General features: G+C 36.6%; 1 protein-coding gene across 1 annotated transcript; it reads right to left on the reverse strand.

Moving 5' to 3' along the window:
- Positions 1-57: 57 nt before the first annotated feature.
- On the reverse strand, positions 58-14,027 carry LOC127645086 (WD repeat-containing protein 48-like). The gene is made up of 19 exons (XM_052128607.1): positions 13,971-14,027; positions 13,150-13,290; positions 12,928-13,003; positions 12,725-12,807; positions 8,985-9,114; positions 8,356-8,444; positions 6,408-6,509; positions 6,096-6,320; positions 5,748-5,822; positions 5,519-5,621; positions 4,604-4,701; positions 4,408-4,515; positions 3,967-4,063; positions 1,831-1,926; positions 1,464-1,569; positions 1,281-1,368; positions 1,105-1,181; positions 531-723; positions 58-446 (listed from the first exon to the last, which is right to left on the reverse strand). The coding sequence occupies exons 1-19, from the start codon at positions 14,016-14,018 to the stop codon at positions 351-353; spliced, it is 2,031 nt and encodes a 676-aa protein (XP_051984567.1). The 5' UTR covers positions 14,019-14,027; the 3' UTR covers positions 58-350.
- Between the last annotated feature and the right edge of the window lie 941 nt (positions 14,028-14,968).

Here is a 14,968-nt window from a genome sequence, read left to right on the forward strand (position 1 = left end):
CTTTTTGGATCTTCAAAGTTCTGGTCAACATTCACTTGCATTGTATGGACCTACAGAGCTGAGATATTCTTCTAAAAATCTTTGTGTTCTGCAGAAGAAAATAAGTTGTACACATGGATTGGATGAGTAAATGATAAGAGAATTTTCACTTTTTGGTGAACCATCCCATTAAGACTCTTAACCCTCAACTGTCAGTCAGATTTCTCCTGCTGGTTCACTATTTTGAGCCTGGACAATGAGAACCGGTAAAACATTCTTCATGGGCGACTATTAGAGCGGAGAACAGCAGGGTGCTTTATTTGGAGTCAATTCAAGGGTCTTTTTACAGAGGTCTGAGGTGTCCTCGGCTCTCACGTGGATTTCTGTTTATAATGAAGGGTCAGATCTCCACCACTCTTCCAGATAAAATGCTTAACAGTCCTGAGATCCATGTTTGGATCTAAAACCTTCAAAAGAGAGCAAGATGTAAATGTATGTTCATGCAGAAAAAAGTAACAACCAAAACTGTAAAGAGTTTCTTTAAGTCTGACCTGATCTAAACACATAAGCTCAATCTTCTCTTCGGCTATCACTGCCACATCTTCCTCTTTCTCCTGCTCTCCTGGTTTGTCATTGGCTGATGAGCTGGTGCTTTGTGACTCAGTGTCGAGGTTAATGATCTTCTCATAAACGTGCTCCATTACTTTACGCACCTGCAGCATGTCACTGGCAGACAGACGATCCCTAAAAACAACAGACCGTCATGAACACACTCAGATTACTGGAGGCTTTGGAAAAGTATGATTCTGTAAAAACTAAATAATAATAATAATAAAAAAAAACACAATTTTCAATTATCTTGTTGTAACACAAATCTCTTAAAAACAAGGAGAAACATGTTAATTGTAAAATATTAAGAGATTTAATATAAGTTCATTTTGTCTCATAACATTGGAAGATTTTTGCAAATGTTTTCTGCATAAACATCACCAGATTTGGCATTTAATTTCTATAAGCCATTCTTGCCATTCATAGAGATGTCTATGAATGTATTACTACCAGAATAATAAAAAAAATTAAAACAATAAATAAAAGTCAGTGTACATCAGCAGAAACACAGCATACTTTTTAAGGGTTTTGGCTCCAGACGATGAATGAGGCTGGAGGTAGAAAGGAATCTTGTTGAATTTTGGCATGTTCTTCTGTTGCAGGAAAGAAAAGCGTTTAATATGCAATCAAATGCACTTGTAAAGGCCATTTGTTGTATGCAAAGAAATGACTGTGATATTTTAAACACTCACATCTACAGTGATATCAATAACCCACTGAGGTACAGTTTCATTCAGTAACAAGGACTCCGTCTCTCCCCCGGAATCACGACATAATAACCTGGAATTTGAAGGAAAGGCGGTTTACAATTAAGACAAGATAAAGGAAGAAAATGTCAGATAGGATTAATAAGTATTGTTAAATGTTAACCTGACCTAAACAGTGTTCTTGCACCTGCTTCACCAAAGATGACAGGAGTGTGTAGAGGAACCTGGAAATATCCGTTGCCCTTTTGTGTTCGATTCTCCTGATCGCCGTTTACTAGAGAGAAAATGATGAGGACAGAAACCAATTGCATATTAATATTTGGCTGAATCTCAGCTATACTTCAGCAACATAACTGGAAGCTTATGTTTAGTGCTAACGCCAGAGAGGCTCTGTTCCAAACCCTAGCCTACCAAGGCGAGCTGCCTACGTAGATAGCATTTTTAGGCATCATAGTCACTTAATTTATTTGTTACTTCCTTTTAGGCAGCAGATGGAACAGAGCCATTACACCTCTACAAAAAAAAGAAAGTATACCATGGTTGAACTCGTTTTCCTCTTCTTCCATTGGGTTTATGTGAGTTCTGGGCCAGAACTCCAATAGAGCCTGCAGGAGCAGCCCACCTAGATTTACTGTAACAGACATAAACACATACTGTATATAAACACAAAGCATAATAATACAGTATGTTACAGAACTCTCATTGATGTAAGGTCAGAATACTAACAACGCATAACCAAGAAATAAATATTTAAAATGTCGAAACAAGATCATGTTAGTTGAGAAGCAAAATGTAATACTTTTAAAAAGCAATAATTGTTCGTTTTTAAAAGGTTGCTTAATTTTTAGCCTTTCAGTCTAGTTTTAATGGTGGCATGTCATTTCTGCGCCACCAGTGGCATAAAACGGAACTGCAAAAATAATACAATGAATAGTGAAATGTAAAACTGAACACTTTCACCAATTTGCCATTGGACAGACAAACATGTAATCCCATCCCAACCTCATAACATTGTCCGAGACAATGTTGCTATGTCAGGTCGCTCATACAAACAGAGGAATGTTGAAAGCGTCACACCGGCTCAGTGTTTACTTACTTGGAGTGGGGATATTGGATTTTGGCTTGAAATTAGGACATTTTGGCTATATATAAAGGCCCAAAAATGAAATTTCTCTCACTATTTACTCATCCTCAAGCCATCCCAGATGTATATGACTTTTTCTTTCTTCTGCAGATCACAAAGATTTTTAGAAGAATATCTCAGCTCTACAGGTCCATACAATGCAAGTGAATGGTGATCAGACCTTTGAAGGTCCAAAATGCAGAATAAAAGTAGGACCAGAAGACTCCAGTGGTTAAATTCATATTTTCAGAACTGATATAATAGGTGTGGGTGAGAAACAGATCAAAAACTTAAGTCAGTTTTTTACTCTAAATTTCCACTTTCACATCTGAAAGTTGAAGTGGAGATTCAGAGTAAAAAAAGTTCTTAAATATTGATCTGTTTCTTTCCCACACCTATTATATCAGTTCTGGAGACATTGCTTTAACCACTGGAGTCTTCTGGGGTATTTTATACTGCATTTTGGCCCTTCTAAATGTCTGATCACCATTCACTTGCATTGTATGGACCTGCAGAGCTGAGATATTCTTCTAAAAATCTTTGTTTGTGTACTGCTGTAGAAAGAAAGCAATACACATCTGGGATGGCATGAAGGTGATTGAATGATCAGAGAATTTTCATTTTTGGGTGAACTATCCTTTTAAAAAAATTAGGCTGTCAATCGGTTAAAATTGTTAATCGAATTAATCACATATATAAATATTTGTTTTGAAAGCCCATCAAATAACTATAATTCAATATGTAATGATGAAATAATTACAGTTATCTTTAAATATTTACAAATAAGTATTAGGAGAATTAAAATGCATTACATTCATGTGGCAGAGGAGTTATGCATTGATAAGACAATACAAAAAGCGACTTTACAATCCAATGTATCATTTATTTGCATATTATAGAACATAAGCAATCATTGGCAAACAGTTCACAGCAATCCATTTCGCAAGTGAATTTGTCAATCAGTTGGAGATTTATTATGAGGGCTTGTTTAAGGATCCGTCAATGTACACCTGCGTCAGACGGATGCTTTTTGGAGCGTCTCACTTTGGTTGCGTAGTGTCATAAACATACCATTTTTAGGTCGATGTGTTCAGTTAAACATAGTTTAATACTTAGAACACATCTTGAGATTCTTTAGTTCGGATTTGTGCTTCATTAAACGGTGTTTTGAAGGCAAGAACACATCCTCGTGTTGTGCTGTTTACTGAAGGGTTGGTTTGTTCTCTGTATAAGATGTGTGTTGTCTATACAGCTGAAGTTTAGCTTACTGTCCCCTGACGAAAATAGGTGGTACCTTCAAGCTTGAATTTCTCAGGAATCTTCCTTATTACGGTCCGGGGACATGATTAATTGCATTAATTTTGATAACGTGTTAGTTAGGTAGTTAGAATTAATGTGTTAAATCGACAGCCCTAAAAAATATGATTTTTCAGCTAACTTTTAAAAGAACAAACTACTTAGTCATAGCTGTAACTGTAAGAAGAAACAAAGACTATGACAATAACAATTCACTAAGACAGCCTTAAAATGAAATAAATGGGAACATACGTTTCGGGTCAGAACCATCAGGACTTTTAAAACCTGCACCTTTAGCTGCCACCCATGCAGCAAAGCAATCACTTTCATCCAGAGTAATAGTCAGCATCTAAACAACATCAAAAATAATATTATTATATATAAACCATTAAAAAAAAAAAAAGAAAAAAAGTCATTTCCAGCTCTGAAATCTGATCATATGAACAGCGTTCAAAGACTTGTAAAATAGTCACTATACGCACCCCTGCACATTAGTTTAATTCAATTATTGTTAATTCAAGTCTTTTATCATATTACTGTTTCACCCTTTCTATAAAATCAATAAACCATTTGAGGCAGTGGTAAAATGCCCTTAACCATGGTAACATCACTGTGACACATGGTCTTTCATGTCTTACTGCTTTATCTCTGCCTTCTTAAGTTTTACATTTCTTAAAGACCTCTAATACTTACCCCTGTTTTGAGATCTACAGAAAACCAGTTTGGCACATAGACCATCTTAAACTGCCTTTTAATTTCCTCGTCAAAGTCTACTTTCCCCAGGTCTTCCCCCTTACATGCCTACAAAACACCAAACAACATACTATGAGGGCTAATCCAAAGAAAATGCCACAACAGGTGATGGTAAATTCTCATGATCTGCTCTTACTTTGAGCACATCCCATAATGCAACACTGTCATTGGTGTCTTTGGTGAGGATGTGTCTCTTGTCATTGAGAATATGACACTGAACGATGCTGGTGCCACCTGAAATCACAGTCACGTCTAAGTTTAAATCAATTACAGATAACAGACTAGCACATTTAAATGGTTTGGAGCCAAAGGGGCACAAATGGAAAGAAGAAAGAATTGCATTTAAATTCCTTTGCCTCCAGTGATTTAAAGGGATAGTTCACCCAAAAATTAAAATTCTCTTATCATTTACTCACCCTCATGCCATTCCAGATGTGTAGGACTTTCTTTCTTCTGCAGAACACAAACGAAGAATTTTGGAAGAATGTCTCAGCACTGTAGGTCCATACAATGCAAGTGAATGGTGACCAGAACTCAGAAGCTCCAAAAAACACATTAAGGCACCACAAAAGAAATCCATAAGATTCCAGTGGTTAAACACATGTCTTCAGAAGCAATATGATAGGTGGGGTGAGAAATAGTCAATTTTTTATTGTAAATCTACAATTTCACTTTCACATCAGCATTCTGGTATGGAAGTGACTTTCACTTTCAGCTACCTACTGGTCGAGGCTGTTCAAAGGTGGAGATTTATAGTAAAAAAAAAAAAAGATCAGTTTCTCACCCACACCTACCATATTGTTTCTGAATATATGGATTAAACCACTGGATGTGATTTTTGGAGCGTCAAAGTTTTGGTCACCATTCACTTGCGTTGTATGGACCTACAGAGCTGAGATATTCTTCTAAAAATCTTAATTTGTGTTCTGCAGAAGAAAGAAAGTCACACACATCTGGGATGACATGAGAGTGAGTAAATAATGAGCAAATTCAAATTTTTGGGTGAACTATCCCTTTAAAGGTCTATTTTAGCATAAAGTGATGATTTTACCTTTGATGACCTGCTCTGGCTGGGTGCACAACGGAGTTAAAGGGGCACTGCAGTCGTTGTCAAAGTCCTCAGATGCTCTAAAGTTATGCACTCCCTTTAGAGACTGACAATGACAATTAAACAAACACAGATAGATATGAGTTGATTGAACAATGTGATTTTATTTCAAATGAAGCACCTTGATTACACTGGAGATGTAGACATCATTTGTTCACCCAGTGTTACTCACCCATTTGTTCACAAATGATTTACTTGTGGCTACCCAAATGGCTTGAGGAGGATCTACTGATCTGTCCAATTCCATCTACATATAAGGTTGAGAGGAAATGTTTTACTCACTCTCATGATGTTTCAAACCCATATGGCACAAAAGGAGATGTTATGCAGAATGTAAGCCTCAGTCACCATTCACTTTCATTGCATCTTTTTCAATACAATGAAATAGTGACTGAGGCTAACATTCTGCCTAACATCTCCTTTTGTGTTCCACTGAAGAAATAAAATCATACCATACTGTTTTGGAGAATGCATAAATGAATTTAACACTACACAGCACAATGTACAAGCTCTAAATCACCTTCAGAATGGGAGCATTCTCTTCACATATGAGCACACGCATTTCAGGGTTACGAAGGTCTGTGCAGTAGATCTTTCGGTCCCGTCCACCAGAGTAGAAGTGTGTGAACGCCTCGTTCACCTGCAGGGCCCAGACACCTTCATCATGAACACGGTATGTGGCGATACATCGTTGCTGGCCTAGAGACCACAATCGTATCGTACCATCTGAACTACCGGAGAGACACTAGACAAAGAAACAAATATGTTTTTCATGGATTCTAATGGATTTAACGTTAACAAATGCAGTGTTTGGTTTGACTCAAAGACTTACTTGAGAGCCGTCTCGGTTTAGTAATAATGATTTGACATTGTCCTTGTGTCCTTTTAACTTCATTAATTTGGCACATGTTCGTGGATCCCAAACTCTCAAGACCTGATGCAAACACAAAAATGACACAACTTGTAAATTAAATTTGTATATAATGGCACAAAGAAAATGCCCCTGTTGTAGTTTATTTAGCCAATCAAAAACTTTTATATGCTTTCTGCCTGTACATTTTTTTGCACATTCACAGGGAAGCCCATGAATAGGGAGCAGAAAGCTGAGAGTGTGGTAGATGAAACAAATCATTAAAGAACTTCTAACGTTGCTTCCAGCACCTTTAAAGGGGTCATGACACGAGAAATATATATATTTTTAATCTTTTTACATTTAAGAGTTCGTTGTGCTATAAAAACATACTAAACGTTTCAGAACGCAAAACGTCCTCTATATCAAAAAGAGGATTTGTGAAACCAAGCTTCCAAAACGTCTCATTCTCCACTTCCTCCACATTATGATGTCACACTGTGGTATATATTTGCATCGGACCGCCTTCACAACAACACATCGACGCCTACTTACTTTATCACTTCTGTAGCCATGACCGGTAGTGGTGAGCACTGAGATGGCAAGGACAGAGCAGGTCAGTCAAGAGAAGAGAGCCAATCAGAACAGTGGGCGTTTACTGTCAGTCTTAATGGAAAAGCAGCATCAAAACAGAGCGTTTCTAACAGAGGGTCATTATGAGGGTGGAAACATATCATGTTGTCAAATATATGGCTATTAATATTTACTAATATTATAAGTGAACCTCAAGGAACATATTAAAGGGGAACTTTCATGCAAAATTCACTTTTACATGGTGTTAGTACATAAATGTGAGCCACCCTATACCATATTCTTCTAAAAACCACCCTACAACGTTAAAAGTCCACTCACTCCTCTTTCTTATATTTCTATTAATCAAAAACAGTCAAATGTCAAAATGAATAGTTTTTGTTTCTGCTCTAACATGACATCACATTAGAGCAGGCCTCGCCTACGACTGGTGACGGACTCCACCCTATTATCATAGATCCTCCCCTGAGTGATCTACAAGCAGTCCGCCATTTTTTCCGCAGCTGGAGCAGATACAGTGAGAAGAATAATGTCTCGGCTTCGTAAGCATCATAAGTGTTCTGTTGTTGGCTGTAAAAGTGAACATAAGAGTCTTCATGTACTCCCGGCATCAGAGCACTGAAGACACAGTGGGCAAGTTTTGGTTTTGAAGGAAATGTGCCCCAAAACATTCAAAAATTTGTGTTTGTGCAAATCATTTTACACTGGACTGCTTTGTGAATGAGTGTCAATATAAAGCAAGATTTTCAATTTTTTTTTATTCTCCAGCATGGTTCAGTACCAACTGTTCATGTTCCAGCTTTATATCCTGAAAATATAAGTATCACACTTTATATGTTTGCAAATCGCCTTTCCGAATGTGCTTGTTAGCTGATTCCATGGCGAATGCAGCTGAAGCTACCATTGTATCTGGTTGTATTCACGGACACCAGAGCTATGTCGGGGGCGGGGTGCAGCAGCTCGTTTGCATTTAAAGTGACGCACAAAGAGGCGTTTACAAAATGGAATAATAAATGATAAATTGATTTATAGAATGTAAAATAAATCCTTTTCTTTCCTTACTATGATGGGCACAGACAAATAGTCCTAAATGAATAAAAAAACAGATGCAATTTATTGTTCAACCGTCTTATTTTGAAATGAAGAAATCATGAAAAAACTATTGGCACAAATGTTTGCAGATAACAATATTTCTAAAAAGCAACTATCGGGACCGATTAAAACCGATATATCGGTCTAACCCTGCTCTTTAATAAACAAGCAAAAAACAAATTATTTCAAAGTGAAGACACCTGAGTATAAGTAAGATCTTCCAGAGGTAAGGTAGAGAAATGCTAACCTTCTCTGTTGATCCTGAGATGATAACTGTTCCCATTTGATTCATGGCCAGACTGTAAATGGAGTCCTTATTTCCACTCAATGAGGAAGCTGTGACAGAAATTATCCACATTATAATTAGTGCTTGGTTGTAAAGGATTAAATGTAATCTGGATTATGTTATCAGTTTACAAAAATCAAGTACTTGTAATTGGATTACATTACATGTTATAATGTGCATAATCAGATTACAGAAACATTTAATAGATTACAGGATTATATTAACACAAATAAATAAAGTATTTTCACTCTGAATCTATTTTTTTTTTGTTTTTATTTCAAACAAGCCCTCCTCTATCTGTCCATAATTCTGAAAACTCTTCAGTAAAAACACATGCTGCAAACAAACATTTCAGAGGAGTTGGTCACATGCAATTTGATCTTTTGCACCATGAAAATTCACTTCAGCCCCTGCTACATGGCGATAAAGGCTCCTGTCATAGGTTAAAGCCACACCTTCTCATGAATAATTATGGAGGTGGTACAAATCGCATTCCTAATATCCTAAATAACAACAATTCTTTTCAAATTAAAAATACAAGCATGTTCTCATTCATGGTGGCAAGATGGTGAATAGCCAAGTATACTCACTGGTGACGGTGTTATTCGATGCGGTCAGAGCTGTCAGCGTGTTTACATCCCACAGGAAGATCTGCCTGTCCAGTCCGGCTGAAGCCACCAGTTCCTTGTCCTTTGCATACGCTAAAGCTTTGACATAGTCCTGAAGAGTGAAGAACAACCATCATTAACAGCATCAACAGAATCTCATATGTAGTCTCATACTCATATTGCAGAAATAGTGCAAACTTTCAGTAGTCTGTACCAATACCAGTAAAATTCCATGATTGCCGATAGCAATTTTGATACACAAAAAAATTAACAATATGAAATATGCTATTGAACACACTCCTTAAGTCTATTTAACAGAGTTATATGTAGCAATTTAAATTATAAATAAAAACTTGCATGTTCCTTGAGTTTCTCAATTAAGTGAACAACGCTTCAAGTTTTTTGAAGACCCTAGTTTTATACGTTTTTTCAAAACAGTTTTTTCTCTCTACAAATTCTGATTTTCATTGTTTCATCATCAATGTAGTGTCTAATCAAATTAATTAATAAAACTTTAATCAAATGAATATAGATCAATTACTTTTCAAAATACCATTGCATTTTTAATCAAACTAAGTGCTTTAATAAAGATCCTCACAACATAACACAAAACTAGTCTTATTTATGTCAAATAAAGTGCTGCACAACAGAGCTTCACAGTATAAATGAAAACATTGACGAAAAACTTATATTCAGTAAAAAAGCACTCTTGTTTGTTTTATGTTGATATATAAAGATATTGCTTAAATATGCTAACAATAATTATTATTACAGTAAATACTACATTGCACTATACAGTAGTTATATAATTCTGTTGCGATTTCTCCAATTCTCCCTTCAAGCTTTTATTTTGAATCCAACTTTTATTTTGACGTGAAGGTTTTTACGTTCTGTGTTTTTGACTGTAGTTTCATACTTCCGGTTAAGACAAGTGATGTGTCATGGTGGTCGACTAATCGACTAGTCATCCAACAACTAACTAGTTGATTATATTACCATTAATATGAATTAACATTAATTATAATGTTTATTAATTTATATTAATTAATGTTCATATTTTAGTGGTGGTGGTTTTAATGGGGACACAATTCTCAAATTAATTGAAACCCCCAACTTCTTGGAGAGCATTTTTACATAATTATAGCTTGCTGTGCTTAAAAGTGAATAGTAGTCAGCACGCTAAAACCTTCTACAACACGTTTTTCCACTTTAATGCTTTCAGTTTAGTTCTTTTATGTTTTTGTTACATCAAAATGCCGTATCAACAATACATTTCAAAACTACCACTGTAAGATGTTAAATCCTCTGCTGTGAATAATGTTCACGTATTTGTGAGGTGCTGGAGAGATTAAACTCTTTTGCTGATTCTGTCTGACACTGCTTGAATAAATAATTGCTGTATATAAAAATATAAAACAAAATGGCTTGATGAACTAGATGTGCACCCGCATTATTATCTTGCAGCTCTCAGATTTTGAATACGTGGGATCACCATGAGACTCCCAAGTTCTTATTTGATAAGAACGATATGCTTCTCGTCGATATGCGTATCATCCATTTATCCCTCTGAAATGCGTGTGATTGGGATCATGTGAACATAACAAAGCCCAATTATACATTATGAACACTGACCAGTCGATTATGAAAATTAGGGATGTCCCGATACCACTTTTTCCACTTCCGATCCGATTCCGATAACGGAAATCTCAGTATTGGCCGATACCGATCCGATCCGATACCAGTGTTGTTTTATTGCATAATCAGTTTATAATATCTTTACATTATTGTGTGGAAATAATTGGGTGTACTATTTAATATGTAAAGAAACACAAACCTTTAACTACACATTATTTCAATATAAATGTATAGCTTAAGAAACACTTTATTATTAACTAGCATACTGGCACTCCCTGAGTTCTGATTACACGCACCTGCATATCATTAGTGGCTAATCAATGACTGCATAAATACCCCGCTTTCTCTCTCACTCACTCACTCACACTCACACTCACACTCACACTCACACTCACACTCACACTCACACTCACACTCTCTCTCTCTCTCTCTCTTTCACACTCTGTGCCTGTTCTCATCGATAGTAGAAAGTTCTGGAGTCTCAGATATACTATGTCAAACATGTGTCTTCATTATTGCCTGCAAGTATCATAAAATTGTTGTAAGTTATCTCTTTCATCGTGTCTATACACTGTTTGGATATTACTTACCTGCTGTTTGCCACTCTGCTTAACTGGATTTACTCACAAACTCACATCACTGTTTCAATCCTCTGCTCAATAAACCCTGCAGAGTTCATATCTCTGCTGTGAATCTCTCCATGACAGCTTTAACTTTTAAACCCTCACCCTTTTTATTCACAGTTTAATTCGCTTCTTATTTATATTCTGGTTAAATGCACCTCCAGTGCCGTTCTAAGTCCATATTATAAGTGAACCGAACTGCTGAGCATCTACATCTGAGATGTTCGTTTGTAGGCTCAAATATTGTGCACGTGTGAAGGCTATAAATAGCCGCGTGTGTGTGTAAACCGAAGCACCATTCACTAACAGGCTGAAGCTGCGCTGCAAGCATATCATGTTTACTTATTAAACACAGCCTATTGCAATTCACAGAGCTATCGGGTGTCTTCAAGTGGCTTTGAATAAAATGCACGAGTCATATGAACCGCTTTAATGGTGTTTTAACAGTTCTTTTATGTCATTTTTTAAGCTTGACAGTAACGAACATGACTAACACAGAGTATCGGATTTGGGTCGGGCTCCTCAGGCCGATACCCGATCTAAAAACATCAATATCGAAGCCGATACCGATCTAGGTATCGGATCGGGACATCCCTAATGAAAATTGGTAATTTTGCACATCCCGAGTTAAAACGTCAGTTATATGGTCCAGTGTGACTATTATGTGCAAAATGTTGCAATTTAATTGTATAAATATTTAGTCTGCAGGCTCTGCACACTTTACAGTAATTCTGCACACCCTCTGTCATCTACTACAACAAGCACAGCGTGTGATGCTCATAAAACGTGGTGTTTTGGTCAGTCTGTGTTTTTAGCGTATAAGCAGCTTCACACATTCACGTGTGTGCTGAAGTGCGCAGCACATGCACACTTTATTCATTTAATTAAATCAGCAGTTTAATAATCACATGGATTAATAATAACACTAGGAAATAACACTATTTTAATAGTCTTGTCAGCCAGACAAAGCGCAGGGACCAAATTGAGTAGGTGCTACCCATACTGCAGAAACACTGGTATTATAACATCTTTTAAATAACGACTTGGTACTGAAGGACCAGTACTTTTGACATCACTAGTAACAACTTTCTCAAAATCGCAAGTTCCATTATGATTAGCTTGTCGGTCTGCCAGGAAAAAAGTCCCATTTGCAAGGTACCAGGCTGATACAATGAGCACTTTGAAGGATAGTTGCTGGATTTGTCAAAGTTACAGAGGTTTGTGCCATCAAATCTATGAACGACATTTAATGGTTTTGTTCAAGGCAGTTGGTTGCAAATAAAATGATGTCCACCAGCAGAACTTTACATTTCACTTTGTTTTCGCATTCATACTGTCTCATGCTTTCTAAGTGGGTGGTTCTTGGCTAGAATAAGCCGCAAAACATCAACATAAGTGAAACTTTAAACACAATTAAGGCGGAATACAAAGATTCAAACTAAGTTTAATTCAGTGTAAACCAACCTTATGTGTTCGTAACGTTGACATGCAGAATCCCTTGTGTGCATTCCAAACTTTCACTGTGGTGTCCGAGGAGGCTGATATCACTATAAGGCAGAACAATGTACTCAAACAAAGAAAAATGCTGGACTGAGATATATTTGATCAATCAGTTACAGTGACAGTTTGTGTTATGTACAACACTTCAGAGCAATGCATAAACGTACATGTTTTTCCATTACAGCAGAGGATAATGTCATTCACCCAGTCTGTGTGATGCTCCATTGAAGCGATATATGGGTCCTGTATAGAAAACAGCTGTTAGTTCAGTCATACCAACCACGAAAAATTAACCGCCGATGCACCACAAACATAGCCACACATTCATAAAACTGATGTCAGATGAATGTCTATCCACAAATCATGAAAAAAGAAATCACAGATTGTACCTTGTGTTGATTGACACTCCATATCCTGATGATGGAATCTCGTCCAGCAGTAAACAGTCTATTAACAGTGGGATCCAACTGAATAGCATTAACACCATTACGATTGTACTTCTCCACCTCCTCTCTAATCACATAAGAAACCTGTGAACAGATGATAATAAATAACATGACTTCATAAGACGTGTACAGACAGAACGGTCAACTACACATTACTAAAGTAAAAAAGTAGCACTCAAGAAGAGCCTTACAAGCCAATTTAAGGATTTTTGCAGCTTTTAAATCTGTCACTAGATATGAGCTCAATATAATTTGCATATACATAAACATTTGTATTTGAGACTAAAGTAAAGACTGTTGTAGTTATTTAGGAGGCCAACTGGATTGAATGATCAAATAAATACAATTTCAAGACTATGTACATGTACAGTAGCCCCAAAAGTATATAGACTCTTAAAATGTATGAATGTCATTACCTTAGGTAACAAAATGTCAAACCAAGTTGTCACTTGTCAAACCAAGTGCCATGTGCAAACGTTTTTACCTATTTAGCTATTACGTTTAACCAACTACTCCCAGAGAGATTTTAGTGGATTTATGGAGTCAGTTTCTATTGTTTATGAATATGACAATCATACGTTAGTAATCGTTACATTGGTAAACATCACAGCACCCTGGAACTGAATATTGTAATATGTGCATTCACTGTACTACACGTTCTGCATTTTCGTAAATATTATGGACGGTATAGTGATCAAAGGCATCACAGGTGTAATACATATCCTATCTTTTGAAGCAGTGAAACCGTATCTGTGAAATTTCACCTGGACTTTTCTCCTTCCAGCGGCATTCTGCCTGTGATGAGCTGCCATCTTGCTTGTTGACAATCAGAGACTGCGTCACTTCCGGGGTCGATTTTGAGCCGTAAGTGGGCGTTGCTTTGTAGAACATTCCTATTTTCCCTCCACAATATTCTCCCATTTATTAAAAGGTTTTTTATTATCAGTATTGAGTGTGGATTATTGTCAATAATGCTGCTGAAGTAGCACGTAGACGGCCCTGTCACGTGACTGTAGGCTTGCTTTGAAGTTTACGCCTCCGCTAAGCTCCGCCTTTAAAACGAGTCTGGCCAATCCTGGCTAAGCAATTGTTTCACTCTGAAAAGCGTTTGCTATTTTCCAGTAAGATCCTATGCGTTTAATGTGTGTTTGAGTACTTTTAAGCAGGATTTTACCAAAATAATAAAATAAATGTTTAACATGTTGTTGCCGGGTCATTTGTATTTGTTGTATATTTGAGTTACCCAGAGAAGAGACCCGCAGTGTTTTTCTTTCTTTAAAAAAAAAAACATTTTAAACAAATCTGGAAAACAGGATATTTTTCCCTCATTCCCACATTGAACATTATAGCATCTGCAAAAACACCGGCAAATGCTCCAAGGTACATTAAAGCTACTAACTGAACGTTAATTAATTTATGTGTTGATTCAAGTAAAAGCGATAGTAAATAAACAGTTCACAGCATCAAAATGCTGTAATTGCGATTAAATGAAGTGTTTCACTTTTCAAGTGACTTGTGCAATAATCGTTTGAATTGATTCTGATTCACAGTCTCCACAGTTTTGAATCAGTGTAACTGTGTAATTTAACAATTTCTTTAACAAAAACTGCATATAATTATGCATTACGATGTCACTCTTCATACCAGCCCACCTAAAAATATTATCAATTCTGTTTATGAGAATATTTAGCCAAAAACCAGGGGATTTTAAAGGCGGAGCTTAGCGGACGCGTAAACTTAAAAGCAAGCCTACAGTCACGTG

Source organism: Xyrauchen texanus, chromosome 6 (genome assembly GCF_025860055.1).
Source record: "Xyrauchen texanus isolate HMW12.3.18 chromosome 6, RBS_HiC_50CHRs, whole genome shotgun sequence".
NCBI classification, from domain to species: domain Eukaryota; kingdom Metazoa; phylum Chordata; class Actinopteri; order Cypriniformes; family Catostomidae; genus Xyrauchen; species Xyrauchen texanus.